At 47.0% G+C, this 27,429-nt stretch overlaps 1 protein-coding gene across 6 annotated transcripts; it reads left to right on the forward strand.

The window, feature by feature from the left end:
• The first annotated feature begins 747 nt into the window (after nt 1–747).
• On the forward strand, nt 748–26,067 carry Ypel1 (yippee like 1). 6 transcript variants are annotated; one of them, XM_069994260.1, is made up of 5 exons: nt 748–854; nt 17,939–18,201; nt 22,379–22,422; nt 22,912–23,020; nt 25,718–26,067. In XM_069994260.1, the coding sequence occupies exons 1-5, from the start codon at nt 827–829 to the stop codon at nt 25,805–25,807; spliced, it is 534 nt and encodes a 177-aa protein (XP_069850361.1). In that variant the 5' UTR covers nt 748–826; the 3' UTR covers nt 25,808–26,067. The 6 variants fall into 6 exon arrangements, with proteins under 6 accessions (XP_069850361.1, XP_069850367.1, XP_069850365.1 ...); XM_069994266.1 differs by having other exon boundaries at nt 771–854; nt 17,965–18,201; XM_069994264.1 differs by lacking the exon at nt 748–854 and adding an exon at nt 1,602–1,799.
• The last annotated feature ends 1,362 nt before the right edge of the window (nt 26,068–27,429 follow it).

Genomic DNA, 27,429 nt, shown 5'->3' on the forward strand with positions numbered 1-27,429 from the left:
TACAAAGACTCAGGATATTTTAAAAAGAATCAAAGGACTCTTCAAAATTTTTCATACGAGGGGCTGGGAAGGTGGCTCAGTGGTAGAGTACTTGCCTCACATGCATGAGGCCTTGGGTTCGATTCCTCAGCACCACATAAACAGAAAAGGCTGGAAGTGGTGCTGTAGCTCAAGTGGTAGAGCACTAGCTTAGAGCTGAAGAGCTGAGGGACAGCGCCCAGGCCCAGAGTTCAAGTCCTACCACCGGAAAAAAAAATCATACGATAAAAGAAACAGAGAGCTCAAATGCTGTTAATGAAAAGGTGACTGAAAAAACAAAGCTTTCTGGAGGAAAAAAAAATACCCTAAAATGATCATGAGATCCCAATTACCAGCAAGGAAGCAGAATTGATGGTAAGACTAGGAAAAATTGCTAAGTATACCGTGATGTGTAACAGTGATTCCCAGCCACAATCTAAGAATTAGAGCTTTAAAAACAAACACAAAAAACAATGAATTACAATAAAGAAACAACACAATCTAGAGATGCTAGCTTTCCTTGCTAAGCAAGTGCTCTACCACTTGATCCATGCCTCTTGTCCCTTGTTGCATTATTTTCTAGACAGAGATCCTACCTCTTTATGCCCCTGCCAGCCTGGGCTTCAGTCCCCGATTTACCCTTCCCAATGAGAATAATAGGCACGCGCCACCTTTCCCAGCCATTGGTTGAGATGGAGTCTAGAACCCTGAGCCTCTCCGATAACCTTCCAAGAAGCTAGGCTTGAGCCACCTGCCTTGCTCAACAGTTGTTTTAACTGTAATTTAAAAACTGATCTACGCGGAAACTATGTGGGATCAAGATAACGTCTTTCGAGGTATGGGGAGACATGGTTGTTGACCCGCAGAGGGGGAGGGCTGCCTGTGAGGGTGGGGGGCAGGGCTGCCTCTTAGGCCCAATTTGGGAGCTCCAGACCAAATCGGGTTCAGCTGTACAGGTTCTTACGTGGTGAGAGAACAGAAGGGTGGCCTGGATAGGAGGGTGGGGGACCATATAGGGCCCCACACCTTGGGAAATCCAACTGCAGAGAGCTGCCAGCTAAGGTCCTGCCAGTTGCTGCTGCAGGCCCCTGAACGCATCCTACAGAGCAGACTGGGCCTAGACACCCACATCCCTGGCCAGGGGCTGCTCGCGAGTCCCGCGCCCACCCGGTCCTTGGAGCTGTTGGCCAAGAACCCTAGGACGCAAGATTCCCCACTGACCAGCACCCACAGTGAGCCAGGCTGCGCAGGCGCTCTGAGCTCCTCGCGGAGCCCTCCCCTAGACTGCACCCCTCCCCGGGAAGCCCCACCCCCTCCTCGGGAGGCCCCGCCTCTCGCGTATTTCGGTCCTTACAGGCTGGCTAAGAGGCAGGGCCTGGCGGATCAGCCAATGGCGGCGAGGCGCGCCCCGCGGCACGTGCAGCCCCGCCCGCCCCACCGGGTGGGACTCGAACCCCGCTCCCCAGCGCGGAGCACGCAGGGCCCGGACGCGGGAGCCGGAGAGGGGGAGGGAAAGGGCGGAGCGCGGGCAGGCACGGCGTGTTGATTGGCCAGCGCCGCGTTCGGAGGCCGTTAACGGCGGCTGGGCCGGGCCGTGGCTCCAAAACAAAGGGCAGGCGGCCCGCGGGGCGGCGGCGGGAGGATGTCTCGCGCCCTGCCAGGGCGCCAACGGCTGGATCGAGTCCTGGGCAGCGCCGGGGCCGCCTGAGAGCCAAGCCCGCGCTGACCAGGGCCCGGGCCGAATGGGCGCTGCGGGCCGGAGCGCGGACCGCCGAGCGGCCGTGAGTACCGGCGGCCTCCATTCGGGGTCTTGGGTGGTGCCTGCGGGGCTGCGGGCGGGCCCGGGAAGCACCTGTTGGGCTCCGGGGCGGGCGGGGGCGCGCGCGGTGCGGGCCGGTGACTGTTTTGTCTCTGGATGTGCCGATAGCTCACTTCTGAGAGCCGACCCCCGAATCCGATGTGTGATCCTCCCCTCTCCCCCCCGCCCCCCGCCTTCCCCAGCGGTGAAAAGATTTACAGAAAGTAAAGCAGATGCCTAGCGATCCTGCTTTTCCCTCCCTCCTTTAAAGCACACAGTTGAGGAGACAAATGAGGACAAAGATGTCTCCAGTAAGGGAGTGCTTCCTAAGACGGGAGGAGACGCTTTCGAGTTGTTCATATGGAAATCATAGCGAGGATGAACTGTTGTCCTTGTGTGCCACACTCGGCTTTGTTAATGCACAGATTCCCCAAATGTGAGCGTTGGGGACAGCGGAGGGGCGGGCCTCCGCCACTTCCGCGGTGCCAGTTACTGTCCTTTTTGCTGGCTGGCTTTTGTACCGGTCCTGGGGCTTGAACTCAAGGCCTGGGCACTGCCTTTTAGCTTTGTTTTGCTCAAGGCTGGTACTCTACACTTGAGGCACAGCTACATTTCCGGGTGTGGGGTGGTTAATTGGAGGTAAGCATCTCTAGACTTTTCTGCTTCAGCTGGCTTCGAGCCATGATCCTCAGATCTCAGCCTCCTGAGTAGCTAGGATTACAGGTGTGAGCCTCTAGCACAGGGCCACAAATGTATTTATCTCCATTATATGCTAAGTAGAAATCTGCAGAAATTCAACTTTAGATAATAATTTCCCCACCCCAAGCCCTCTGGATTCAGTTGCCACCACCACCACCTCCTCCTCCCCCTTCCCTTCCTCCTCCTCCTCTCCCCCTTCCCTCCCCCCTGCTGCTGCTGCTTCTTATTCCTCCTCCTCCTCCTCCTCCTCCTCCTCCTCCTCCTCCTCCTCCTCCTCCTCCTCCTCCTCCTCCTCCTCCTCCTCCTCCTCCTCTTCTTCTTCCTCCTCCTTCTTCCTCCTCTTCCTCCTCTTCTTTCTTCCTCTCCTTCAAGGCAATATAAAACATACCTATCACCTGGTGCCATGGCTTACACCTGTAATCCTAGCTAGTGAGGAGACTGAGATCTGAGGATCATGGTTCAAAGCCAGCCTGGCAGGAGAGTACATGAGACTCTTATCTCCAATTAACCACCAGAAAACCAGAAGTGGCACTGTGGCTCTAAGTGGCACTAGCCTTAAGGAAAAAAGCTCAGAGACCAGAGACAAGACCTAAGCCTTGAGTTCAAGCCCCACAAACAACAACTACAACACACACAAAAATAAATGATCTTAGTTACCAATCTGAACAATAGTTCCATTTATTGTTTGTTTTTGTATTGGTGCTAGGGAATCAAACCCATGTATGTTGGGCAAGTGCTCTACTACTGGATATACTGCTAGTCTCTGCTAAAAATAAACTCATTTTGGAATACCTTTAGATTTACATGAAAGTTGTAAAGGGGCTGGGCACTGGTGGGTCACACCTGTACTGCTACCTACTGGGAAGGCTGAGATCTGAGAATTGAGATTTCAGCCCAGCTCAAGCAGGAAAAGCTGTAAGACCTCACCCCCCCCCAAAAAAAAAGCCTAAAGGATAGCACCCAGGCCCTGAGTTCAAGCCCCAATACACACACACGCACACACACACACACACACACACACACACGCGCACACACACACACACACACACACACACACACACACACACACATCTGTTGTAAAGTTGCTGAGATGAACCTTAGTGGTAGAGCAGGTATTGGATAAAGCCCTGGCTCCCATCCCCAGCACCAATAAGGGACTGGGAATGTGGCTAGTGGTAGTGTTGCCTGCCCTGCGTGAAGCCCTGGGTTCGATTCCTCAGTACCACATAAGTTGAAAAAGCCAGAAGTGGTGCTGTGGCTCTAGTGGTAGAGTGGGGTAGCCTTGAACTAAAGAAGCTCAGGGACAGTGCCCAGGCCCTGAGTTAAAGCCCCAGGACTGGCAAAAAAAAAAAAAAGTTACAAAGATAATACTGTTGTTTCATTATACATCCACATCCTGTTTTTCCCCTTGTTACACCACCTTACATGAGGTTAAAAAATAATAATAAATAACCTGGGTTGGACACTTTTTTTCTCATTTCTGTAATCTTTGCTACTCAGGAAATTGAGATCGAGGATCATGGTTTAAAGCCAGCCTGGGCAAGAAATTGTGTGGACTCTTATCTCCAATTAACTACCAAAAAAAAAACAACCCCAAAAAACAGAAGTAGAGGTATGGCTCAAGTGGTAGAGTGTTAACCTTCAGCACAAAAGCTCAGGGACAGCACCCAAGCCCTGACAAGCCCTGAGTTCAAGCCCCAGGACTGGCACAAAAAATGACCTTGGTCCATTCTTTTTTTTTTTTTTTTGGTCGGTCGTGGGGCTTGAACTCTGAGCCTGGGCGCTGTATCTCAGCTCTTCAGCTGAAGGAGAGCACTTGAGCCACATCACCATTTCCGGTTTTCTAGTGGTTTATTGGAGATTAGAGTTTCACGGACTTGCCTGCCTGGGTGGGAGCTGGCTTTGAACCGCAATCTCAGCCTCCTCAGTAGCTAGGATTACAGGTGTGAGCCACCAGCGCCCGACTCCTTGGTACATTCTTTAAACTCAGGGCACTTGGTCTTTCCATTTTGAAGTACTAAGTTGTAAAGCACTAAAGTTGTTTATGTTGACACCAGTGTTTCTGAATTAACATATGTCCTCTGACTTCTGCCTGTCTTCTCTAAGCAACACTTGTGTTAAAGAGTAGGGCAGGAGCCGGGCGCCGGTGGCTCACGCCTGTAATCCTAGCTACTCAGGAGGCTGAGATCTGAGGATCGCGGTTCAAAGCCAGCCCGGGCAGGAGAGACCGTGAGACTCCTATCTCCAATAAACCACCAGAAAACCGGAAGTGGCGCTGTAGCTCAAGTGGTAGAGCGCTCGCCTTGAGCTGAAGAGCTGAGGGACAGCGTCCAGGCCCAGAGTTCAAGCCCCACGACCGACAAAAAAAAAAAAAAAAAAAAAAAAAAAAAAAAAAAGAGTAGGGCAGGGCAGGAGAGGGTAGAAAAGCATGTGATTTTCATGTGTTTTTTTTTTCTTTTTTTTTGTTTGGTCAGTCATAGGGCCTGAACTCTGGGCCTGGATGCTGTCCCTCAGCTCTTCAGCTCAAGGCTAGTGCTCAGCCATTTGAGCCACATGGCCACATCCAGCTTTTTCTGCTTATGTGGTGCTCAAGAATCGAACGCAGTAGCCGGGCGCCGGTGGCTCACGCCTGTAATCCTAGCTACTCAGGAGGCTGAGATCTGAGGATCGCGGTTCAAAGCCAGCCCGGGCAGGAGAGACCGTGAGACTCCTATCTCCAATAAACCACCAGAAAACCGGAAGTGGCGCTGTAGCTCAAGTGGTAGAGCGCTCGCCTTGAGCTGAAGAGCTGAGGGACGCGTCCAGGCCCAGAGCTCAAGCCCCACGACCGACAAAAAAAAAAAAAAAAAAAAAAAAAAGAATCGAACGCAGGGCCTCATGCATGCAAGACAAGCACTCTACTACTGAGTCACCTTCCCAGCCCCTCATGTGTTCTTTTCCTTCCATGGAAAACAAATATACTGAAAGCCATTTGAAATATGAAAGCAGAAGCTCTTTCCTTTCTTCGTCTTCCCTTTTTCTTCTTTCTGTTCTCTTTTTTTGTTGTTTTTGTTTTGTCACAGTTGTAGGGTTGGAACTCAAGGCCTGGGTGCTGTCCCTGAGCTTTTGTGCTGAAGGCTAACACTCTACCACTTGGGCCATACCTCTACTTCTGTTTTTTTGCTTTTGTTTTGGTAGTTTGGTAGTTTGGTCCCTGAGCTCCTTTTGCTCAAGGCTAGTGCTCTACCACTTTAAGCTATAGCTCTACTTGTGGTTTTGTGGTGGTTAATTGAGAGTCTCCTGGACTTTCCTGCTCTGACTGGCTTTGAACCTCAATCCTCAGATTTTAGGCTCCGGAGTAGCTCAGATTACAGGTACAGGTAGTGCCCAGCTTGTATTGTTTACTTGCCTCACTCTCCTTCCTTTTTTTTTTTTTGGTTGGCTCTGGGGCTTGAACTCTGGGCCTGGGCGCTGTTCCTCAGCTCTTCAGCTCAAGGCGAGCGCTCTACCACTTAAGCTACAGCGCCACTTCCGGTTTTCTGGTGGTTTATTGGAGATAGGAGTCTCACAGTCTCTCCTGCCCGAGCTGGCTTTGAACCTCGATCCTCAGATCTCAGCCTCCTGAGTAGCTAGGATTACAGGTGTGAGCCACCAGTGCCCGGCTCTCCCTCCTTTTTATCTCTTCTTTCTTTCCTTTTCCCTCCCCTCCCCTTCCGAGGCCTCCTATATGCTAGGTAACTGCTCAATTTCTGAACTACACTCCCAGCCCACTCCTAGTTTAAAACTATTCTCTCATGTCAGGTGTTAGGTGGTTCACGTTAGTAATTCTAGCTACTCAAAAGGCTGAAAACTTAGGATCAAGTTCAAAGCCAGCCCTGTCAGGAAAGCCCTTGAGACTCTTACCTCCAACTAACCACCAGAACAGCTGAAAGCAGAGTGCTAGCTTTGAGCAAAAAAAGCTCAGGGACAGTGCCCAGGTGCTGAGTTCAAGTCCCAGGATCCCCTCACCCCCTTATAAAAACAAATTTCTGACATTTTTAATTAGAAAGATATTTGGGGGCTGTGAAGGTGGCTCAGTGGTAGAGCGCTTGCCTTGCATGCCTGAGGCCCTGGGTTCGATTCCTCAGCACCATATAATCAAAAAGAAAAAAGCCAGAAGTGGCGCTGTGGCTCAAGAGGTAGAGTGCTAGCCTTGAGCTGAAGAGCTGAGGGACAGCGCCCAGGCCCAAAGTTCAGGCCCCACGACCGGACCTCCCCCCCCCCCCCCAAAAAAAAAAAAAAAAAAAAGGATATTTGGAGGAAGAGGGGAGAGAATGATGGGAAGAATGACACTGATCAAAATATGCACACAAGTTGACATTTTTTAAATCTCTTTTTTGTTTTGTTTTTTTGGTCGTGGGGCCTGAACTCTGAGCCTGGGCGCTGTCCCTCAGCTCTTCATCTCAAGGCTAGCACTCTACTACTTAAGCCACAGCGCCACTTCTGGCTTTTTCTGCTTATGTGGTGCTGAGGAATTGAACCCAGGGCCTCATGCATGCAAGGGCAAGCACTCTACCCCTAAGGGGTTCAATTCAACTTGTCAGTTTGTGGGCTGGGATCTAGATCATTGGCAAAGTGCTTGCCTAGCAAGTGCAATGTCCTGGGTTGGATCTCCAGTACCAAAAAAAAAAAGATTAGGGGCTGGGAGGGTAGCTCAGTGGTAGATTGGAGTCTCACAGTTTCCTTCCCTGGACTGGCTTTGAACCTTAATCCTCAGATCTCAGCCTTTTGAGTGAGTAGCTAGAATTACTGGTGTAAGCTACTGAGCAATCTCTTTTCCTCCTATTCAATCTAGTGTTCTAGGATAGGCTTGTATGCCGTGTTTATATCTTCACCCTACTTGTTTGAAAGGAATCTAGGTACATCTTCTAGGACATGCTTCAGGCTATGGCTATGTGAAAGTGTAAAAGTTAGTGAATATTGAAGGTTCTTTTTTTGTTGTTGTTGTTGGTTGTGGGACTTGAACTCTGGGCTTGGGCGCTGTCCCTGAACTCTTCAGCTCAAGGCCAGTGCTCTACCGCTTGAGCTACAGCACCACTTCCGGTTTTCTAGTTTATTGGAGATAAGAGTCTCACGGCCTTTCCTGCCCGGGCTGGCTTTGAACCTCAATCCTCAGATCTCAGCCTCCTGAGTAGCTAGGATTACAAGCGTGAGCCACCCGTACCAGGCTTATATTGAAGTTTCTTAAAGATAGGCCAAGCCAGGCACTGGTGGCTCATGCCTGTAATCCTAGCTACTCAGGAGACTGAGGTCTGAGGATCGCAGTTCAAAGCCAGCCTTGGCAGGAAAGTACATACTCTTATCTCCAAATAACCACCAGAAAACTGTTAAGTGGTGCAGTGGCTCAAAGTGGTAGAGAACTAGCCTTGAGGGAAAAAGCTTAGGGACAGTCCCCAGGCCCTGAGTTCAAGCCCCATGAACAACAACAACAAAAAAGGCCAAGTACAAATACATTATTAGGGGCTGGGAAGGTGGCTCAGTGGTAGAGCGCTTGCCTTGCATGCCTGAGGCCCTGGGTTTGATTCCTTAGCACCATATAAGCAAAAAGAAAAAAGCCAGAAGTGGCGCTGTGGTTCAAGTGGTAGAGTGCTAGCCTTGAGCTGAAGAGCTGAGGGACAGCGTCCACACCAAGAGTTCAGGGCCCAGGACTGGACCCCCCCCCAAAAAAAAAAAAGTAGTCAAATACATCATTAGCCTTGTGGGGAGATGGAGAATGTGAGACTTGGACTTGGTAGGAAGATAGCTGGAAGACATGGTGGGCCTCAAATGGCAGAGGTGTCTGAACCAGTAGGTAGAAGAGGAGTAGAGTCCCTTCCCAGGAGAGCCTGTGCTCTACCAAGCCTACAGTGTCCAAATGTAGAGGAAGAATTGTCATCTTGAGATTCAAATAGGGAGAGAGAGAGAGAGAGAGAAAGAGAGAGAGAGAGAGAGAGAGAGAGAGAGAGAGAGAGAATGTGTGTGGAAGCTGCTGCTACCAGAGGCAAATTTTCCTTGCAGGCTTCTCATGCCTATGACTGCATGAACTGAGTTGAATAGTCAGTATATGTACTTAGTACCAAATTATAAAGTTATAGCCTGGTGCCAGTGGCTCATGCTTATAATCCTAGCTACTCAGGAGGCTGAGATCTGAGAATCACTGTTCAGAGGCATCCCAGGCAAACAAAGTGTCCAGACTTTTAATCTCCACTTAACTAGGAAGTGGAGGTGCAGTTAGTAGAACACTAACTGTGGGTAGAAAAGGCTGAGCAAGAGTTTGAAGCCCTGAATTCAAGCTTCAATACCAGCATAGGGGAAAAAAATTTTTTTTAAGTGACAAGAAAACTGCCCTCTGTGCCTTTTTTGAGGCCCACGTTGGAAGCGTTTCTGACACTTGGTGTACTTGTGTGGTACAAGGGCTCTTGTGAAGCAGGTGCTCTTCCACTTGACTCCCAGCCCTTTTTGCTTTAGTTTTTGTTTGTTTTATTTTGGGCTTCATAGCTAGCAATCTACCACTTGAGTCATGCTTCAAGTAGATTTTTTTTTTTTTTACTGGTTAATTGATGAGTCTTGCAAACTTTAACCTGGACTGGCTTTGAACATCGATCCTCCAGTTCTTGAGTAGTTTTAGAGTTTTGTTTTGGTGTTTTTTGGTTTTTTTTTTTTTTTTTTTTTTGGTCGGTTGTGGGGCTTGAACTCTGGGTCTGAGTGCTGTCCCTCAGCTCTTCAGATCAAGGTGAGCACTGTACCACTTGAGCTACCACACCACTTCCTAGAGTATTTAAAGTCTCATGTTTATAGCCTTGCCAGCCTGGACCACATCGATGCGATAGACAGGCACATACCACTTAGTGATCGAGTTTGGGGATGAGGGGATCTCACTAACTTTTTGCTTAAGCTAGCTTCAAATTCCTCCCAATTTCTACCTCCCAAGTAGCTGGGATTACAGAGGTGATTACTGTACCTGACCTTGTACATGTTTATTAGGGCTAGTCTCTTGCTTCAAATTAGATGGTTTATAATTTGGGTTATTAAAGGCCATATAGTCACTACCTTCATCCAGCCATTTTGTATATAACAAGCCAATCTGGAAATGATGAGGTGGTTTGGTGATGTGGGCCCCTGAATGCTTTGGGGGCTCCTAAGTGGCTATGTCAGCTGGCCTTTGCTAGTAACCTTATAAGCTTTTCTTCCCTTAAAAGACAGATATCACACTGGGCACTGGTGGCTCACACTTGTAATCCTAGCTTCTCAGGAAGCTGAGATCTGAGGATCGCAGTTCAAAGCCTGCCCTGGTAGGAAGGGTCTTTGAGACTCTTATCTCCAATTAACCATCAAAAAACTGGAAGTGGCCCTGTGGCTCAAAGTGGTAGAGCAATAGCCTTGAGTGAAAGAGCTCAAGGTCATTGCCCAGGCCTTGAGTTCAAACCCACAACTGACAGAAAACAAAACAAAACAGATTTCACTATGTCACCCAGGCCAGGACTCAGACCTGCCTCAAGCCTCTCAGCCTCCTGAGTAGCTGAAACTATAGACATATACCATCATACATTGCCCATTTTTTGAGGGGGAGGGTCTTGGTGTTTAGCAAGACTTCCTTCAAACGACTTACATATCCTAGGTTGGCCTCAAATTCATAATCTTCTCACCTTGGTCTCCAAGATACTAGAACTATAGGCATATGCCACTACACTTGGCTCCAATTTCTTTTTTTTTTTTTAAAGCATAATCAACCTACTAGATAGAAGACAGATGACCAGTGTGCCTTCAGTTTACATTGATGAGTGAATAAAGTTTTTCTTCTGTAGACACATGTGTCTACAGACACAGTGGTCAAGCTGTGGACTCTGGTTTTATGTCTAGCTCTACAGCTTACTAGCTATGTAGCCTTGATCAGATTGCCTCATGGTTCTGGGCCTTTGTTTGCCCCATCTGTGTAGGAGGACTACGACAAACACATCTCTTAAGATTGTTGCTGCCTTGTGTGGTTCTTACCCAGTGAACTGTTGAATGTAGTGTCAGCTTTGGCCGTTAGGGAACCACTCCATTTCCTGTTCCTCGAGCTGGTAGTTGTCCTTCTCTGGCTGATGATGGGATCCTTTTACCTTTTTAATCTCTAGGGCAGTTCTTGCCAGCGAGCGGTGGGAGAGGCGAAGCTAGGCTCAGGAAAGCCTGTTCTGTGGAGAGGAAAGAAGGGCAGCTCTCATCACTCACCTCTGTGGTTGCTTTTCTCTCCTGTGTGGGGAGATGGACCTGATATCCCTAACCCAGGAGCCTAACTAGGATTCTGCTTGCTTGCTTTTCTTTTCTTTCTTTCTTTCTTTCTTTCTTTCTTTCTTTCTTTCTTTCTTTCTTTCTTTCTTTCTTTCTTTCTTTCTCTTTCTCTCTCTTTCTTCCTTTCTTTCTTCCTTTATTTCTTCCTTTCTTTCTCTTTCTCTCTCTTTCTTCCTTTCTTCCTTTCTTTCTTCCTTTCTCCCTTTCTTTCTCCCTTTCTTTCTTCCTTTCTTTCTTTCTTTCTTTCTTTCTTTCTTTCTTTCCTTCTTTCTTTCTTTCTTTCTTTCTTTCTTTTCTTTCTTTCTTTTCTTTCTTTCTTTCTTTCTTGCCAGTCTTGGGGCTTGGATTCAGGACCTGTACACTGTCCCTGAGCTGCTTCTGCTCAAGGCTAGCACTCTACCACTTGAGCCACAGTGCCACTTCTGGCCTTTTCTAAGTAGTTTATTGGAGAGTCCATGAGAGTCTCATGGACTTTCCTGCCTGGGCTGGCTTTGAACTGTGATCCTCAGATCTCAGCCTCCTGAGTAGCTAGGATTATAGGCGTGAGTCACCAGCACCCGGCTTGCTGTATCATTTTGTCCCTCTGTTTTCTGGAATTGGGTCCATCAGGCACACCAGCAATGTCTTGGTCAAGCCCAGCAGTGGCTCGGGTTCTGTTTGATTCTGGAGCCCGTGACACCAGTATGCTCACTGTCTGTATGCCTAGTGGTCTTCACCTGACAACCTGGAAGGTTCTACAAGTGAACTTAAGAAGGGACCAAGCTCACCTGCCAGGCTAATGAGGGTATCTGGGGTGAGCACCTCTGAGAGGAGGTTGAGAGGAAGGAAGGGGTGTTTGTGGCTCTCGGCAGTCTGTATCTCATCCCATTAGAGATCAAAAGCTCCTAGGCCTTGGATTTCTTCTTCCGTGTTTCTGTCTTTAGAAATAGGGTAACTACACCATATGGACATGAGTCTGATTCACATTTTCTTAAAATAATTTTGTGTTCTTATTTTAGGAGAGAAACTTCTGGAATCTAAAGAATTGATTTTACTTCAAAAACTTACTGCACAGCAATGTCTGTTGAGGGGAAAGGAGCTATCCTCTGGATTCAGAGGCCCCACAGTGCCTTGTGGGAGACTTTGACTCCATTGAGTGAATTGTCCAGCATTTGCCTTGAGCTTACTTTAAAATAGTTCCTAATTTGTCAGTAGATTTTTTTTGTCAGTCATAGGGCTTGAACTCTGTGCCTGGGCACTATCCCTCAGCTCTTCAGCTCAGGATGAGTGCTCTACCACTTGAGCCACAGTACCACTTCCAGTTAATTGGAGATAACAGTCTCATGGAGTTTCCTGCCAGGCTGGCTTTGATCCATGATCCTCAGATCTCAGCCTCCTGAGTAGCTAGTATTACAGGTATAAGCCACCGACGCCAGCTTGTTCAATAGATCTTAATGTAAAGAGTCCCTTTGTACATTGGTTGCTTTTCTTGGCTGTGATTCCTCCAATGCAACAGCCTATGCCTAGTTTAAAAGCTGAGGTAAGCTGGCAGCATGGCTCAAGCCCTGAGTTCAGAATCCTCAGTACTGAAAGAAAAACTTAAGAAGAGTTTCAATGACTCAATAGGACACAGCAGGACAAGCCTGTCAGGCACTGCAGCCTTGCTGGTGTGTGGCAGGAATGTGAAAGCTGGTGATGAGAGTGGCCATTAGGTCTGAGGTGACTTGACACTTATCTGAAGGAGCTGTCTAGTGAGTCGGCAGCCCTGCCTTTTGAAGGGCTGACAGTGAGTGCTGAGAATAGTCCAGACTCAGTATAAGCTGTAATAGGAGGGACCTTAGGAGCGCTGGAGCCCAGACAGGCTCTTCAGGTGAAGATGCCGAGGGTGAAGCCTGTCTGAAAGTCTCCAAAGAAGGTCAGGGCTGTCTGGGATTTCTGGTTGGAAACTGGGGATCTTTGTAATGATCGTTAAGGTCACTGAATTGATGTTCTTACTCCAGTCCACATAGCAGTGTGGTCACTTTCCAGGAGGAATCCGAAAGTCAGAGAAGCAAGTAGGCAGAGGGGCAGAGCAAGAATGGAGTGTGTGGCTACATCTGTCCCACATCTAAAAGATCAACCAGTAGCACCATGCTATGTGGACAGCCAGGAGTGGATAAGGGAACAAGAGGAGAAGTCTCCTAGCAGGGAGGGTACATCATGGTGGTGTCTGTACTGGGAGCAATAGGGAAATAGAGAATTGCCACTTAGAGCAACACCAGATTTGGGAGGGAATCTGGGAGTTGGCCTCCACTGGCTCCCAGATGACAGGAGGGCACCATTTCCTGCTTGACACATAGGGTGGGAATGGTTAGAAGATCCTCTCAGGGGCTTGAATAGCAGAAGGTGCCTGGGATTTAGAGTCGACTGCTTGATTGTGGGATTACGGCACCCACTTGGGCAGTTGAGACTTCACAGTCACACAGGGTACTGTGGTAGATAATTTGATAGCTCAGAGAATTTGCAGACACTAAGATAGCTCAAGGCTGGCACTCTACCACTTGAGCCACAGCACCATTTCCAGCTTTTTCTGTTTATGTGGTACTGAGGAATTGAACCTAGGCCTTCTTACATGCTAGGCAAGCACTCTACCACTAAAGCCACATTCCCAGTCCCCCCCCCCCCCGCCCCGGCCCCCATCCTATTTTATTTTTTATTTTTATTTTTGGTGGTTGTGGGGCCTGAACTCTGAACCAAGGTACTATCTTCAGCTCAAGGCTACAGCTCTACCACTTGATCCACAGCGCCACTTCCAGCTTTTTCTGCTTATGTGGTGCTGAGGAATTGAACCCAGGGCCTCATGCATGCAAGGCAAGCACTCTACCACTGAGCCACTTTCCTAGCCCCAACAGTTGTATTTTTTTTTTTTTTGGTTTGTTGTGGGTCTTGAACTCTGGGCTTTGGTGCTGTCCCTGTGCTCTTCATCTCAAGGCAAGCCCTCTACCGCTTGAGCCACAGTGCCAGATAAGAGTTTCACAGACTTTCCTGCCCTGGCTGGCTTTGAACCGAGATCCTCAGATCTCAGCCTCCTGAGTAGCTAGGATTACATGAGTGAGCCATTGGAGCCCAGCCTGTATCTTTTTAAAGGCCCTAAAAGATAATGTAGTTCCCTTTATCTACATAGTAACCCATTGTATTTTCCATTCTTGCATTTTTGGCTAGACTGATTTGAAGTCAAGGTCCTGTGCTTGCTAAGTCTTACTCTGTAACTTAGGCTGGCCTCAAGCTCTTGACCTCCCTACCACAGTTGCTCTAATTCTTGAAAGGTATTTATCTGGAACAGAACTTAATGATACTTTTTCACAGCCTTGTAAGTTTCATTGTTTTTCTTGGGAAGCTGTTCTGTTGATTCATTTTTTTTTTCCTGCACTCCTGCATATGTTTAAGACTTTTTTGGGGGGGTCCGGTCATTGGACCTGAACTCTGGGCCTGGGCGCTGTCCCACAGCTCTTCAGCTCAAGGCTAGTGCTCTACCACTTGAGTCACAGCGCCACTTCCAGCTTTTTTCTTTTTGCTTATGTGGTGCTGAGGAATCAAACCCAGGGCCTCAAGCATGCAAGGCAAGTGCTCTACCACTGAGCCACCTTCCCAGCCCCATAAGACTTTTTATTTTCTTTTCAAATTTCCTTTGGTATTCTATTATTAAGTGCCTAGCCATGGATTCATTTTTAGTCTTCTTGCTTGACATTCTTAGGTCTGTATATTTATGTCCTTCAGTTTGGGAAGATCCCTCATCATTAATTACTCTGACTTCTGTTCAAGTTTCCTAATTCCTCTGTGTCTTAATCTTGTTAAGCTCATTGTGTTCCAGGATTTTTTGAAGTTGATTTTTAGAAGTTCTACTTATGTTATTTTCTATACCTACAAGGTCATACTTTCTTATTTGCTATTCCCAAGCTTATCATTTATTCCTTTTTTTTTTTGGTCCGGTCGTGGGGCCTGAACTCTAGGCCTGGGCACTGTCCCTCAGCTATTCAGCTCAAGGCTAGCGCTCTACCACTTGAGCCACAGCGCCACTTCCGTTTTTTTTTTTTCTTTTTGCATATGTGGTGCTGAGGAATCAAACACAGGGCCTCAGGCATGCAAGGCAAGCGCTCTACCACTGAGCTACCTTCCCAGCCCCTTATCATTTATTCCTATAAATATAACAAGAAGCAGAACTATTTCCTTCCCTGTGTACAATGCCTTGAATAGGAAGTTTTTATGAGTCCATTTCTGTGGCTTGTCTTTTCCCTTCCTTGATACTATTGTTTCCTTGTGGGTTTGATGGTTTTGTGGTAGTGGTGGTAGTAGTGGTGGTGGTGCTGCTGCTCTTCCTCCTCCTAGGGCTGAAAACCTGGGCCCCCACATGCTAGGCAAGCACTCTTTCCCCCTGAGTTACACTTCCACCCATATTTTTGTCCTTACTGTGGTGATTTCTCAGGTCGGGGATACAGATAATTCCTCCATACTAGATGTGTACTTGGTTGGGCACTAGTGGTTCTCTCTTGTAATCGTAGCAACTCAGAAGGGGCTGGGAAGGTGGCTCAGTGGTAGAGTGCTTGCTTCCCATGCATGGGGCCCTGGGTTCGATTCCTTGGCACCACATAAACAGAACAGGCCAGAAGTGGCTCTGTGGCTCAAGTGGTAGAACGCTAGCCTTGAGCTAAGAGCTCAGGGACAGTATAGTGTGCAGGCCTAGAGTTCAAGCCCCACGACTGACCAAAAAAAAAAAAAAAAAAAACTCAGAAGGGTGATATCTAAGGTTTATGGTTCTAACCCAGCCCAGCAGTAAAGTCTATGAGAGTCATTTTCAGTTAAACAGCAAAAACCAGAAAATTAGTTAATACTAGATCCATCTCTCATATAAGTGTCATAGTGCTTTGAGTCAAGTCCAGGATTTGGGACATATCCAGCACCAGTAGGCTCATGGGATCTTGCTGTCTACATCTTCTTTCATGCTATACCATGAAACCAAACATGCTATAGCATGTTTGTTTTTGTTTTTGGCCAGTTGTGCGGCCTGAACTCTGGGCCTGGGCGCTGTCCCTCAGCTCTTCAGCTCAAGGCTAGCGCTCTACCACTTGAGCCACAGCACCACTTCCGACTTTTTCTGCTCATGTGGTGCTGAGGAATCGAACCCAGGGCCTCTGGCATTCAAGGCAAGCACTCTACCACTGAGCCACCTTCCCAGCCCCTGTTTTTTGTTTTTAAAGCTCAAGATTTATACTTTACCTCTGAAGACACACATCCACTTCCAGCTTTTTGGTGGTTAAACTGGAGATAAGAGTCTCACAGACTTTCCTCCCTGGGCTGGCTTTGAACCACAATCCTCAGATCTCAGGCTTCTGATTGCAAGTGTGAGTCAGACTTTCAATTTTTCTGATTTGTATGTAAAGTAGGCCCACTTGCCGCCTCTTAATAAATGTGGAGTAAGTAACAGTAACTCATGTCACTATTAGTATCTTGTACATTTAAAGAGCTAGATTTTAGACTGAGGATGTACCCCAGTGATAGAACATGTGCTTAGCATGAATAGTGCCTTGTATTTGATCTGTAGCACTACAGAAAACATTAAACATAAAAATAAAGCCAAAGCCCATGGCTCACGCCTGTAATCCTAGCTAATCAGGAGGCTAAGATCTGAGGATCATGGTTCAAAGCCAGCCTGGGCAGGAAAGTCCAGGAGACTCTTATTTCCAATAAACCACTAGAAAACCGGAAGTGGCGCTGTGACTCAAGCAGTAGAGCGATTGCCTTGAGCTGAAGAGCGCAGGGACAGCACCCAAGCCCAGAGTTCAAGCCCCACAATCGACCACAAAAAAAAAATAAAGACAAAATACCAGCCCAGGCAGAAAAGTCTATGAGACTCTTATCTCCAATTAACCACCAAAAAGTGGGAAGTGGAGCTTTGGCTCAAGTGTAGCACACCAACTTTGATTTAAAAAGTTAAGGGATAGCCAGGTGCTGGTAGCTCATGCTTATAATCCTAGCTATTTAGGAGGTTGAGATCTAAGGATCACAGCTCAAGGTCAGTCCAGGTAGGAAGGTCTGTAAGATTCTTATCCCCAGTAAATTAACAACAACAACAACAAAAACACAAGAGTAGAGTTATGGCTCATATGGTAGGGCCCTAGCCTTGAGCCAGAGAATCTCAAAGACAGTGCCCAAGCCATGAGTTCAAGCCCTACCTGCAAAATAACAACAACAACAACAACAAAAACCCACAGGGACAGCACCTAGGCCCTGCGCTCAAGTGCTAGTATCAGTACAAAAGAAATAAAAACAGAGATCTTAAGCTGGGTAGCTGGTGGCTCACACCTGTAGTCCTAGCTACTGAGGAGGCTGAGAGCTGAGTGAGGGTCTCAGTTCAGAGCCAGCCTGGGCAGGAAAATCTGTGAGACTCTTACCTCCAATTAACCACCAGAAAACCAGAAGTGGCTCAAAGTGGTAAGAGTGCTGGCCTTGCCGGGCGCTGGTGGCGCACGCCTGTAATCCTAGCTACTCAGGAGGCTGAGATCTGAGGATTGCGGTTCAAAGCCAGCCCGGGCAGGAAAGACTGTGAGACTCCTATCTCCAATAAACCACCAGAAAACCGGAAGTGGCGCTGTAGCTCAAGTGGTAGAGCGTTCACCTTGAGCTGAAGAGCTGAGGGACAGCGCCCAGGCCCAGAGTTCAAGCCCCACGACCGACAAAAAAAAAAAAAAAAAAGAGTGCTGGCCTTGAGGGAAAAGGTCAGGAACAGCGCCAGACTCTGAGTTCAAGCCCTAATACAAGCATACATTAAAAAAAAAAAAAAAAACCTAAAATATCTTTAACCTCTAGTCTGGCACCTCTCCCCATTCTTTTTTTTTTTGGTGGGGGGAGGTGTCCGGTCGAGGGGCCTGAACTCTGGGCCTGGGCACTGTCCCTCAGCTATTCAGCTTAAGGCGAACACTCTACCACTTGAGCCACAGCGCCACTTCTGGCTTTTTTCTCTTTGCTTATGTGGTGCTGAGGAATCAAACCCAGGGCCTCAGGCATGCAAGGCAAGCACTACCACTGAGCCACCTTCCCAGCCCCCTCTCCCCATTCTTCAAGAGACATGAATCCTAAGCATTGTGCCTTACTGTGTTTGAGTCTGTCTATAACGCACAGCCTTGTCTTGATTTGTTACAGGTTGTAACCTTTTTCTCTTGTCCCAGCTGTGTGGAACAACGGCGGCTCTTGTGTGCATTTTCCAGTGTTTCTTTTGTCAGAGAATCCAGCAGAGCCGCAGCTCTGCCAGTGCCAGCCCCGAGCTGAGTGAAGAGTGCCCAGCAGAGATGGTGAAAATGACCAAATCCAAAACTTTCCAAGCTTATCTGCCCAACTGTCACCGAACTTACAGCTGCATCCACTGCAGAGCCCACCTGGCCAATCACGACGAGCTCATCTCCAAGGCAAGTAGTTAGGTCCCTCTGCTTACTCGCTTAGCAATTGGTTATTCTCGTGGGTTAGTCATCATGTGACTTTTAAGGCTTAGAGTCTTCAAGCCAGTATTGATGGAAGTTTTGTGTGATTAAATGTGACAGTGTCACAGTGGTGGGTTGAGAGGAGGGCTAACACGATGAGTCAGTTCTTTGTCAGACCAGTGAAACGAATGTGAAATTGCAGAATTTAGAAGAAGCAAATGAAATCTAGAGGATATGTAGAAATAGGTAAATAATAACAGAACCAAGACTTTTTTTTTTTTGCCAGTCCTGGGGCTTGAACTCAGGGCCTGGGCACTGTCCCTGAGCTGCTTTTGCTTAAGGCTAGCACTCTACCACTTGAGCCACAGTGCCACTTCCGGCTTTTTCTGTGTATGTGGTACTAAGGAATCGAACCCAGGGCTTCATGCATGCTAGGCAAGCACTCTACCATTAAGCTATATTCCCAGCCCAGAACTAAGATATTTATAAAGCTCAAAATGATTTAGAAGGAAAGATATAGCTCAGAAAAATGATTAAGGCTGGATGCATCTCAAAGATGGAGTGCTTGTTTAATGCACACAAGGCCCTGGGTTCATCACCAGCACCAAAAAGAAACAAAAAAAAGATACATGAAATAATCAGTTTAATAAGGGGAAGGGTTTATTTTTAGTCCACTGTCAGTTGGCTCCATGGCAAGATTGCAACATCATAGTGGGAGCATGTGGAGGAGGAAGGTGCTCACCTCAGGGAGGTTGGAGAACAAATAGAGGATGAGTTCAAAGTCCTAATATTCCCTTCGAGAGCTTGCTTCCAATGACCTAAGTTCCTTCTACTAAGTCCCGCCTGGCACTCCAGTTGGCCCTGGAAAGGTTTATTGGGTCACAGGAGCGCTCATTGGTTTCTAGTCACCTAAACTAATTTTATATCATAATAGAGTATTTGAGGCAAACATTCAACTGCCTGCAAAACCTAAACATTTATCTTCTAGCTTTAAATGATAGAAGTTGGCCTCCCTGAACTCTAAAGGTTTGAATCTAAATCACACCGATCACAGATCTAAGCCCTGAGAAAAACTAAGGATTGCAGAATAGATGACAAAAGGGAGACATTCTGAAAAGCCTATAAGGCAATTATTACATAATAAGCTAAAAAAAAAACATGCAAGAAGATACCCCCTTTAAGTGTGAAAGCCTTATTTTAAAATCAAAACCACAGCTGGGTGCTAGTGGCTTATGCCTGTAATCCCAGGTACACAGGAGGCTGAGATCTGAGGATCGCAGTTTGAAGCCAGCCCTGGCAGGAAAGTCCATAAGTCCATGAGACTTTTTATTTTGGTCAGTTGTGGGTCTTGAACTCTGGACCTAGACACTGTCCCTTAGCTCTTCAACTCTACCACTTGAGCCACAGCACCACTTCCAGTTTGAGTCTCTCGGAGTTTTCCTACCCAGGCTGGCTTTGACTGTGATCCTCAGATCTCAGCCTCCTGGGTAGCTAGGCTTACAGGCATGAGCCACTGGCACCCAGCTTCCATGAGACTCTTATCTCCCAACCTACTCAGAAAAAGCCCAAAGTGGCACTGTGGCTCATATGGTAGCCTTGAGTGAAAGCTCAGGGACAGCACCCAGGCCTTGAGTTCAAGCCTCAGGACAGGCCATAAATAAATAAATAAATAAATATTTTTAGCATGTATAGCACTCCTGCTGGGCTGTAGTTCAGTGATAGAGCTCTTGCTTGGCATGTGGTTTGATCCTCAGCACTAGAATCAAAACAACCCAAATATTCCTTACAAGTGAAGTAGAAAAAATTCTTCCCAAATCTCAGTGGCTTCAAAGAAAGGTTTATTTTGTGCTCAGGTTAGATATCTATCTAGGTCAACTGAGGGCTGTGGTGTTTTATGTATTTATTCATTCATTTGCTTTTTAAAAATTGTCCTTTGTGGTGGCCTATACTAGATACACTAACAAGCTGATAAGGCAGGAAGATCATTTGTTCCAGGCCTGCCTAGGCTACACTTGGGCTGGGACGGTGGCTCAGTGGTAGAGCGCTTGCCTTGTATGCATGAGGCCCTGGGTTCGATTCCTCAGCACCACATAAGCAAAAAGAAAAACTGGAAGTGGCACTGTGGTTCAAGTGGTAGAGCGCTAGCCTTGAACTGAAGAGCTGAGGGACAGTGCCCAGGCCCAGAGTTCAGGCCCCACGACCGGACCCCCCCCCAAAAAAAAAAATCATTAAAAAGAAGAAAACAAATGGCCATCATAAATGTCTACAGAACTGGGGATAGTAGTATACATCTTTAATCTTTAGAGGTAGAAACAAGAGGATCATGAGTTCCAGACCTGCCTGAGCTATCTAATAAGACTATCCAAAAAAATTATTATTTTTTTTAAAGCCTAGCATGCACAAGGCCCTGGATTCAATCCCCAGCACTGAGGCAGTGAGAATTATTTTTCTCCTTCTGACAGCAGCACCTTCAATTCCTTTTTACTCTAAATAAAGGACTCAAAAGTCACTCTTAACAGTTTATGAGTTTCCATACCATCCCCAACTTGCATGAATCGTGTGTGTGAGTGTCATGGTTCACTCGCTTATCATGGGCATCTGACCCTTTTAGTTTTTACTATGAGCATTAATAGTGACCATTCTTGTCACATTTTGATATTCTCAAATTGTGTCCTAGTCATTTTTTTTCTCTTAAATTTGTACCAAGGTTATAGGCAAATATATATACACATACATGGATGAATGTGGATAGATATTGATAAATTTATTCACATTTTTTTCTCCTTTTTTTTTTTTTTGTTGGTCATGGGGCTTGAACTCTGGGCCTGACCACTGTCCCTCAGCTCTTCAGCTCAAGGCTAGCACTCTACCACTTGAACTACAGCACTACTTCCGGTTTTCTGATGGTTTATTGGAGATAAGAGTTTCATGGACTTTCCTGCTTGGGCTAGCTTTGAACCATGATCCTCAGATCTCAGCCTCCTGAGTAGCTAGGATTACAGGCATTATTTATTTTTGGCTGCATTATTTATTTTTGCTGATATTGGGGCTTGAACTCAGGGCTTCACATTGCTTTGGCTTTTTTCACTCCAGGCTAGTGATCTGTCACTTGAGCCACACCTCCACTTCTGGCTTTTTGCTGTTAATTACAGATAAGAGTCTTTCTAGTTTGTCTGATCATACTAACTTCAAACCTCGATCCTCCCATCTTAGCCTCTTGAGTAACTAGGATTACAGGTGTGAGCCACCATCACCCAGCTATTTTTTTTTCCTATTTTGTTTGTTTGCTAGTCTTGGAGCTTGAACTCAGGGCCTGGGAGCTGTCCTTGAACTTTTGTGCTCAAGGATGGTACTCTACCGCTTGAGCCACAACTCCATTTCTGGCTCCTTTTTTTTTTGAGGGGGGGGTTAATTGAAGATAAGAGTCTCATACTTTCCTGCCCAGCCTAGCTTTGAACTATGATCTTCAGATCTCAGCCTTCCAGGTAGCTAGGATTATAGGCATGAGCCACCAGTGCTCAGCTTATTTATTTATTTAGTTAACATGAAGTCTGACTATGTTGTCCAGACCAGTTTGAAACTCTTGGGCTTTAAGAATCCTCCTGCATCAAGGGCTGGGAAGGTGGCTCAGTGGTAGAGCGCTTGCCTTGCATGCATAAGGCCCTGGGTTCGATTCCTCAGCACCACATAAGCAGAAAAAAAAAGCCGGAAGTAGCGCTATGGCTCAAGTGATAGAGCGCTAGCCTTGAGCTGAAGAGCTGAGGAACAGCACCCAGGCCCAGAGTTCAGGCCCATGACCAGATCCCCCCCTCCCCCCAAAAAAAAGAATCCTTCTGCATCTAATAGTAGCTGAGACTACAGATGTACATCACGGAGCTCAGCTCTGCATCATTTTTATAATCCAGTCATTTGCAAATGCAACATTAGTTCTTTTAATAACCCTTACTACTAGGGATGGAGTTTGAAGGAGAGGATATATAAGTTGTCCTGATGGAGCTAGTGGAGCTGCTACACAGTCCAGTGGTCCTGTAGAAATAGTGCCTTTGGCAGGTATTCACTACCTGAGTCCGAGTGTCTCTCACCTTGCTCTTTATTCATTCTGGGATGCAGAACTCACCAGCCATGGTGTAGTAGAAATCTCCTAACACCTTCTTCTTCTTTGCAGTCCTTTCAAGGAAGCCAGGGACGAGCCTACCTCTTCAATTCCGTGTGAGTACCTGCATGTCTTAAGTCTGTCTGGCAGGTAGCCGGGGTCCCTGTGAGAAGGCATCCACCCTTCCTTCCCCATGTACCTGTTCAGTTAATTCCACTGGAATGTGAAGGTGGAATGCTGCCTGCAGTCTAGAATTACCCCGTTGATGCGTTGCGAAGACCTTTCAAAGAATTCAGTCTCCCGATGTTTGGGAGGTTCTGAAAGTGTGATGGTTTTATCTGAGAGTTTAATCCCTGGCACACAAACCTATGGCATGTTGAGGTGGTTCTAGACCAAGATGGTCCTAGACTGGGGCAAAGCTCAGCGTTAAGAGCACTTGGAATTTGTTCCCCAGCACGGAAGACAAAAAAAAGTGGGGGGAGAGGGGTATAGAAAGCTGAGAAAGTAGTGCTGATCTTTAGAATGTTCTGTTTCTGGTAAACTTTAAATGATGGGGGTGGACTGGGGGCACAGTCCCCCAGCCCAGGCATTGCATGTCTCTGCAGGGTGAATGTGGGCTGTGGCCCTGCTGAGGAGAGGGTCCTTCTAACTGGCCTGCATGCAGTTGCAGACATCTATTGCGAAAACTGCAAGACCACACTTGGATGGAAATATGTGAGTATTACTTCTTCCTTATTTTTTCTTCTAGTACTAGTGTCTGAACTCAAGGCTTTATACCTGCTGGGCAGGTGCTCTACACTTAAGCCATACCCACCCCCATTTAGCTTTTTTTTTTTTTTTTTTTCGGTTGGTCATGGGTTCTGAATTCAGGACCTGGGCACTGTCCCCCAGCTCTTCAGTTCAAGGCTAGTGCTCTACCACAGCGCCACTTCTGGCTTTTCCTGTTTATGTGGTGCTGAGGAATCAAATCCAGGGCCTCATGCATGCAAGGCAAGCACTTTACCACTAAGCCACCTTCCCAGCCCACTTTAGTTATTTTTTGAGATAGGATCTTGGTTTTTTTGGGTGTTTTTTTTTGCCCAGGTGGACCTTGAATCATACTTTTCCTGATCTCTGCCTTCTAAGTAACTAGGATTATAGGTGCAAACCACCATACCCAGTACCCAGTACTCTACCTACCTCTTCTAACCATGAGCTGTGGTACATATAGCATACCACACATGGGCACACAGTCCTACCCCTGCACAGGGACTGATAGTATCAGTCAGTAAGCCAAGTTTCTACTGATTTCTTTGGAAATTTGTCAGGGACAATGCAGGCCCAGATTCTACCATCCTCATCATACTGGTGGTCATTGGAGCTGCTCCAACCCCCAGGTGCCTGAGAGAGGCTGCACCATAAAGCTGGGTGTCATTCTTTGGGGCAAGCTCAGCAGACCTCTCAGTGCCAGGATCTGCTGGTGTCAGAGACAGAGGGCTGCCCCATCTCCCCAGACCCTTCTTTCTCCTTGTACCTTGAGTTAATGGTGCTTCGTGGGGCTTGAATTCTGGGCTCGGGCGCTGTCCCTGTGCTCTTCAGCTCAAGGCGAGTGCTCTACTGCTTGAGCCACAGGCCACTTCCGGTTTTCGAGTGGTTTTATTGGAGATAAGAGTCTCATGGACTTTCCTGCCTGGGCTGGCTTTGAACCTTGATCCTCAGATCTCAGCCTCCTGAGTAGCTAGGATTACAGGTGTGAGCCACTGGCGCCCGGCCCTTAATGGTGCTTCTTAAGCCCCACCTTCAGCCTTCTCCTAGATTTCCTCTCTTGTCAGCACACAGCAGATCTGATAGGTCAGAAATGACAAGCTTGGGCTGGGAATGTGGCTTGGTGGTAGAGTGCTTGCCTAGCATGCATGGAGCCCTGGGTTCAATTCCTCAGTACCACAAAAACAGAAAAAGCCAGAAGTGGCACTGTGGCTCCAGTGGTAAAGTGCTAACCTTGAACTAAAGAGCTGAGGGACAGTGCCCAGGCCCTGAGTTCAAGCACCAAGGCTGGCAGGAAGGAAGGAAGGAAAGAAGGAAAGAAGGCAGGCAGGCAGGCCGGCCTGGCCTCCCCTCTCCCTGTTTCCAGCATTCTGAGGTCCCTGCACGTCTCACCGCAGAGGCCAGTGTCACTGTCTTTCTTCCCCCTGGGCCACATCAGCCTACAGAATCTGTGAATACCTATTCTAACGGCTTCCAGCCCTCTCCCTCTGCCCAGCTTCTTTCCCAGCAGAAGCCAACCAGCCATCTTATAGATGCCCCACCTAGTATGGCACTGAGAGGCCTGCCCTGCACATTCTCTGGGGCTATGAATTTTACGTCGGGGTTGTTTGCGCTTTCTTTCTTCAAGTCCCCCGATTCCCCATGAGCTGTTAGGGGATAACACTCCATGAGGCTTGCACATCCTCATTGCTTCCACCTGGTAAATGACCTCCACAGTCTCTGCCTCCCTTCCTGGCCACTGTGCCCTGTACAACTCTCCATTGCTACAACCATTGGGACCACTTCTCTGTCCATCAGGCAGACTCACCCCCATTGTCTATGTCTAAGATCACACAAAGGTGTTCTGACCTGAGCACCTTTGACCTGTTTACATCACTCTGTATTAACATTACTCTCCATACTCCTAAATTGTTATGCTCATATAGTACATGCTCAGGAAATAGATTTTACTTTTTTCTTATGTATTGATTTTTATGATGCTGGGAATCAAATCCAGTTTCTTAGGCATGCACTCTTCCAATGAGCCAGATCCCAAGCTTCGTAAATAGGTTAAGAGTAGGAGTACAGGGGCTGGGAAGATGGCTCAGTGGTAGAGTGCTTGCCTTGCATGCATAAGGCCCTGGGTTGGATTCCTCAGCACCACATATATGCAGAAAAAGCCGGAAGTGGCACTGTGTCTCAAGTGGTAGAGCGCTAGCCTTGAGCTGAAGAGCTGAGGGACAGCGCCCAGGCCCAGAGTTTAGGCCCCATGACTGGCAAAAAAAAAAAAAAAAAAAAAGAGTAAGAGTACACTGGGTATCAGTGGCTCACACTTATAAGGCTAAGATATGAGGATCGTGGTTTGAAGCCAGCCCAGGCAGCAAAGTTCATGAGACTCTTATCTCCAATAAATTACTCAGAAAAAGTTGGAAGTGGCACTGTGGCTCAAATGGTAGAGCACTAGCCTTGAACAACAGGAGTTCAGGGACAGTACCCTGAATTCAAGCTCCAGGACTGGCAAAAAAAAAAAAAAAAAAAAAGCAAGAATACAAGGTCATCTGTGCTGCCCCAAAGGACTTTGGGTCAGCACACTGAGCATTCAGAGATAATGTAATAAATGTAAGGAAGTTGAAAAATGAAACAATTTTGTCCTGAATGCCTCTCTCTACTTTTGTTTTTCCTCCCAAGGAACATGCCTTTGAGAGCAGTCAGAAATATAAGGAAGGAAAATTTATTATTGAGCTGGCCCACATGATCAAAGACAATGGTTGGGAGTAAAGTGGAAACTTTCCATTCCCTCTTGAATACTATTTTGTGAAAGAGATTGTGAATGTAATGGAGACACCGCATCCTGGATGGCAGTGTTTCTTGAACTTTAACTTCGCAGGCTAGCCACGCTTCGACACTCAAAGGCCTCTGGGCCCACCTCCTTGGGTAAAGAGCCCCATCTATGTTCTCTTCGCATATATGGTTGTTTCTGAAAGTTTGAAATGTTCTTTTTCTAACTTTTGAAGTTCTAGAAAAAGAATTCACCAACTGATGATCTACCTGTACCGTCTTTCTACCCTATGCCTTCAATACAGTTTCAGCTCTGCTTTCTCATGTTCCTAAAGACCACAGAAGCAGGCTTTCAAGAGCAGAAGCTTGAATGATAGTGTAGCTTGTTTTCCCTTTCAATTCTTAAACACATAAATTGGTTATTTTTTTTTCCCTGTAGCTAAACTACTAAAGGTGTAGTGTCCATTCAATAACCCTCCAGCACAGCAGGGTGCCACACTGTGATCCCACCACTCCGATCATTTTTAATCCTAAAAGTCTTCCAGAATTATAAACACATTTATATATCAAGAGTGGTTTTGTTCTATCCAGTTCAAAAACAGAGACCACCACTCATAACATTTTACATAAGCTTCTAGAAGAATGTGTCTAATGAGCATCTTATTTCAGTCAGTGGATTCCTTATCTAGAAAGCAGACGAGCCAGTGCAGATTTTCCCAAGGGGCCTACAGGCCTATCCCTGATGTACCAGCTTGTACATTTTTTGCGGGGTAGGTATCCCCCTCAGCTGTGACTTGTGCAGCAGTTTTGTACAGCAGTTGATGCATGGCCAGGCCTTGTGGAGTAGCTCACCAGTCAAAGTCGGGTTTCATTTTTCTACCCTGGATGTACTTGAAAAAAATGTTTGCATATGAAATAGGCCAGAATCAGCAGGAAAGAAAAAACCTTCAAAACTTTTACCAGATTGTTTGAAAATGTTTAGAAAAAGCTAGTCAAGAGACAGGCCTACGTTTAGTAAACGAAGGATTTGTTGTGCAGTGCGGTGCCCTGCCTGCCTGGCACCATCACGTGGACTGACTTGGAGGACCCAAGTTCTGTTTCTGTCACAGATTTTATGTCATGACCACCAGCAGAAATGGGAGTTCAGAATAAGGCTCAAGATAAGTTTTGGTTTTCAATGGACTGTCCCTAACTTAGGGTAGGACCAGGAAGAAGACCCAGGAAGGGGAGAAGCAGGAAGCTGAGGAGCTCAGAGCCTGAAAACCCTTGAAACTACCTGTGGACAGGAAGAAATAGGCTTCTAGTTGTTTGAGCTCCCCAACTTTTCCCCAAATCCAGACTCTGTAACCAACACAGGCACTAGGCTTGTGCCCGGAAGTTGCTTTCTCTAGTGTTAATTCCCTACAGAAGCTGAACTAAGTTAAGTTAGCACAGTTGTCTCCCCTGCAGTGTCCCAGAGCTGGCCACGGCTACCCAGTGCTCCTGGTGCTGGGGTCTGGTGTCTGAAGGTAGTTCACTCACTACTAGCACTTGATGTAGTAAAGCGGATGGCTTCCATCCCCCATCTGAAACTCAGAGAGACACTTTCTTAGAATAAGCTTCCCTTCTAGTTGCCACATCTC

Source organism: Dipodomys merriami, unplaced genomic scaffold, assembly GCF_024711535.1.
Source record: "Dipodomys merriami isolate MVZ:Mamm:240054 unplaced genomic scaffold, mDipMer1.0.p SCAF_45, whole genome shotgun sequence".
NCBI lineage: Eukaryota > Metazoa > Chordata > Mammalia > Rodentia > Heteromyidae > Dipodomys > Dipodomys merriami.

Coding starts and splice junctions, on each gene's coding strand:
- Ypel1 (XM_069994260.1), top strand. CDS start 827: ATGTGGGATCAAGATAACGTCTTTCGAG. Junction 18,202..22,378: donor ACGACGAGCTCATCTCCAAG/GCAAGTAGTTAG, acceptor TCTTCTTTGCAG/TCCTTTCAAGGAAGCCAGGG. Junction 22,423..22,911: donor GCCTACCTCTTCAATTCCGT/GTGAGTACCTGC, acceptor ATGTCTCTGCAG/GGTGAATGTGGGCTGTGGCC.